At 38.9% G+C, this 3,793-nt stretch overlaps 1 protein-coding gene across 1 annotated transcript; it reads left to right on the top strand.

The window, feature by feature from the left end:
• Positions 1–275: 275 nt before the first annotated feature.
• On the top strand, positions 276–1,955 carry LOC134207989 (homeobox protein Hox-A5-like). The gene is made up of 2 exons (XM_062684096.1): positions 276–1,312; positions 1,382–1,955. The coding sequence occupies exons 1-2, from the start codon at positions 415–417 to the stop codon at positions 1,768–1,770; spliced, it is 1,287 nt and encodes a 428-aa protein (XP_062540080.1). The 5' UTR covers positions 276–414; the 3' UTR covers positions 1,771–1,955.
• The last annotated feature ends 1,838 nt before the right edge of the window (positions 1,956–3,793 follow it).

The following is a 3,793-nucleotide window of genomic DNA, read 5'->3' as shown; positions in this document are numbered from 1 at the left end:
GCTTCCATTTCTATGTATTATATTGCACCTAGGATTGCAGTTTCCCTCACAACTTGCCGTACACCGTTCCTAGCGGATTAGGGTAATAAACAAATCTGTTTAGGGAGGGGAACGTCGGAACTTTTTGTTCTCCCTTCGCACCCGTGAGCCTCATGCAGAAGTAATTTAGTAGAATTTTAACTTGTCAGAAGGGGAAGGGAAACATATTTTATGTTATTTATTTCGATGCAAGTCGTGTGCCAAAAGTATGTTGTCAAAATTTGGAAATCAATTCAGCGATTGATTTCATTTTGCAACGTGAAGTGCTCGGGATCGGTTGCAGTGATCAGTTGACGTGCCTTTTGGAACATATATCGGTGTAATACTTTTCAATCATTATCACTTAAATTGAAGTTGAATCACAGGATAGTGAATATGGCTGCAGCATATCCTTTCTATCCGGAGTATAGTGCAAATTATATAAGCGCCTGTTATAATTATGGACAACCTACGCCGGACTATCAGAGTGGGTATGGATACCCATCTACAGTTTCACAAAGTACGAGTTATCAAAGTTTGCACCCAAGTCAATCGTCCAATAATTATCATAACGAGCGCGTTGAATCTACATCTACGACCTATAAGACTCCTCAAAATGTGACTTCACCATATGCTACGGAACAAGATAGTTCTACTGCAAGAAATAATGGCAACTATTATGGGTACTATCACCAGCACGGCTATCACGGTTATTATCAACAGTCATTGAACAATCAACAAGCCTATAATCAATATCAATGTGACTATTTTTCGCATTCTAATGAACAATCTACTATGAAAGAAGCGATAACAAAGATAAACGATGAAGATATCCATCAAAGCGGATTTGAAGCAAAAGCATATCAACGTATGCACGATGGACAAACTATCAATAAGCAATCTATAACAAACGATATCACGGTTTCGGCCAAAAGGAAAAGGTCAATTGAACCAGAGGATTCGCCAGCTCTAAGAGCTTTACTGACAAATCCAGCAAAAAAACTGAAGTACAACCCAGGATATAGTGCTTCTACTATCACTGATAGCATGGTCCCAGCAAATGACCGCATCGTCCCTGAATTCATCCCACCCTCACCTAATAAGACGGACGACAGCATTGATAGTATTTTGGAAATAGCAAATACTGGTTTCGAAAGCAGATCGTATCCCGGGGCCAAGGCTGTTACTTCCTCTACTACCGTAGAGCCCAGCTATGAATGCGTTAGTACACCGCCACTTTCGCCAAAATATGCCGACTCTGCTGCATCATCGCCCTCACAACTAGAGTCGGAAGGTAATTTGACTAATCAAATAAAAATAGTGCTGAAGATCATAAACTAATTATACTTTCATTATTTCATAGGTAATCGCAAGGAATTATCCAAACGCACTCGCCAGTCATATTCGCGCTTTCAAACATTGGAGTTGGAGAAAGAGTTTCATTCAAACAAATACCTAACCAGAAGGCGCCGAATTGAAGTGGCAAATGGATTAAGACTAACTGAACGTCAAGTTAAAATTTGGTTCCAGAACCGAAGAATGAAAGCAAAAAAAGACAAATCTATCCAAAGCCCAGAGCAATCATTCGATGTTTCGGAAAGGTCTGCATACTGCCTTCCAACGAATTTCACTTCTCAACTGGATTATAGTTCATCCCAGGCATTAGAACCACAGTTACAGCAGCACTATAGATGTTATGATGCACCATCCCATCTTGCAAGTAGTTATCAACAATGTTCATCACTTTTGTAACTGTACGGCTAAATGGAATTAAAACTGTACGTTCCTAGTGATTGAAACGCGTGATGCCTTTATAGCCAACTAACCATGTTCCTATTAAATATAAGTGTGTGATATACGTAAGCGAAATTTGTAAAAAATGTACAGATAGAAGAATAGAAAAATTATTTTTAATAAAAACAAACATTAGCCCTTCATCATTTTATTTTCATCTGTTGACTATCTTCATACCGTGCGTCGACCCCGCTGATATCAGATAATTCTCAACTCACATCACAACAATGACCACTGCTGTTTCTGTTTATGTTACCAAACCGAGACACCGAGCTGAAATCCCAAAGAAAACCTCAAAACGAGCAGCAGGAGAAGATAGCACAACACAGTTTAGGTAAATCGCAGTCGGTATCGGCGTTGCCTTCATCACTGCTGGGCGAAAGGGAAATAGAGAAGTGATGACAATAAGAATGAATTATCGTCAACTGTAGGAGGCGGAAAGGTGCAGTTGGTGCTTTACTGTAAATTTTGGAGCAGGGTTCTTTCGTGGATCAACGGTTTGGACACGTGATCAAGACATTATAGCATGCTGTATGTGTATGTGACCCTTAAATGTGCCTAAAACTGTCAGCACTCCATGAGTCGATATTGAAGGGATCATCGAGTCATGCAAATATTAAGACGAGTTACAATAAATTCTTGAGACGCAGTTCGAAAGGACCATCACAGTAATCAAAAATATGATGCTAACTATTTCCTCACGAATGACAACCACCCATGCCAAGAAGGAGATTCCCACACCTGGAGCTTGCATATCAAACCCATCAACACAAATGGTTACCAATAAATACCAACTTCCTATTCCAAAAAAGAAAATGCCAACGGCACTGATTGTAAACGATCTCAGGACCATGCGGGTGGAGGGACAGGCAGGCTTACCACTCAACCACGGGCTCATGAAAAGTCCATAGTTATGAACAACGCATAAAGCAATGATGTTTGATACAAAACTGTCCAAAAAATTGTTTGTCAAACATTTTGACTGCGCATATGCTCAGCACATGTTTTCGAAAGGGACAAATTGATATTAAATTAACGTTAATTAAAATCGTGTGCCTTGGCGGGACTCGAACCCACATTCTCCTACTTTGTTTTTAACTTTATTTACGTGATTTTTTTTATTTTTGTAAGTATAAGTTTACGCGTATCCATTCTTTTACTCTCTAGATGGGCGAGATAATTCCTCCACAACAAAATTATTGAAAGATCACGATAAGCCCTCAGAATCCCAGTAGGAGAAAACAGTCCAAAATGCACTCCTTAAGCTTTTTCGATGTTTTCACCAATATAAACAAGAGTATCGAACCATTTCAATGTGCAGATACAAAATTTACAAAACCAGCTACATTTCTCAATCATCTTCCGTTCAACACAAAAATGTTTTCGTGACTTTCTAACGCATTCAAAATATGTTTTAAAATAGGCTTGTGGCAAAACGTACGAGTGGTGTACAATTACTCAAATGCATGTGAAATAATGTTGAATGAATGGATGTTTGTTTTGTCTTAATGGATTTAACAAAAATCTTACGATTGAGGTGAAAGAAACACAAATCGTAAAATTTAAGGAAGGGTTTTTGCTCAATTTATCCATTGCAGCTCGGTAATGAATAACAAATATTGAATTGCAATGGTAACATTAGTTCCGAAATGTCATACAAAAGATTATATGAGTGAATTATTTAATGAAGCCATTTTGCCCCGTGGGTGCATTTTGCACTGTACTCCCCTACCAACCTCCACCGCGGTTAGTTTTTTGCAAATTGAATAGGGGAACTGTTCCGTTTTCCATCTCTCTGAACATATTTTCATCTCATCGCAAAACAGAGAAATACAGCACCAATCTTGTTGCTTCTATTTGCTAACATGCGTGCTCATGGAAGCTATGAGATAAAGTGCGGAACCGTTCCCCTATATCGTGTGCTGTACTGTAAGTTGTATATCTAAAGTCGAATAGCGTAGAAATTCATCTCACAGCTCCC

Source organism: Armigeres subalbatus, chromosome 1 (genome assembly GCF_024139115.2).
Source record: "Armigeres subalbatus isolate Guangzhou_Male chromosome 1, GZ_Asu_2, whole genome shotgun sequence".
Taxonomy (NCBI): domain Eukaryota; kingdom Metazoa; phylum Arthropoda; class Insecta; order Diptera; family Culicidae; genus Armigeres; species Armigeres subalbatus.
The sequence above is the reverse complement of the archived record's forward strand: the minus strand, read 5'-3'. Positions and strand labels throughout refer to the sequence as shown.

Coding starts and splice junctions, on each gene's coding strand:
- LOC134207989 (XM_062684096.1), top strand. CDS start 415: ATGGCTGCAGCATATCCTTTCTATCCGGAGTATAGTGCAAATTATATA. Junction 1,313..1,381: donor CTCACAACTAGAGTCGGAAG/GTAATTTGACTA, acceptor ATTATTTCATAG/GTAATCGCAAGGAATTATCC.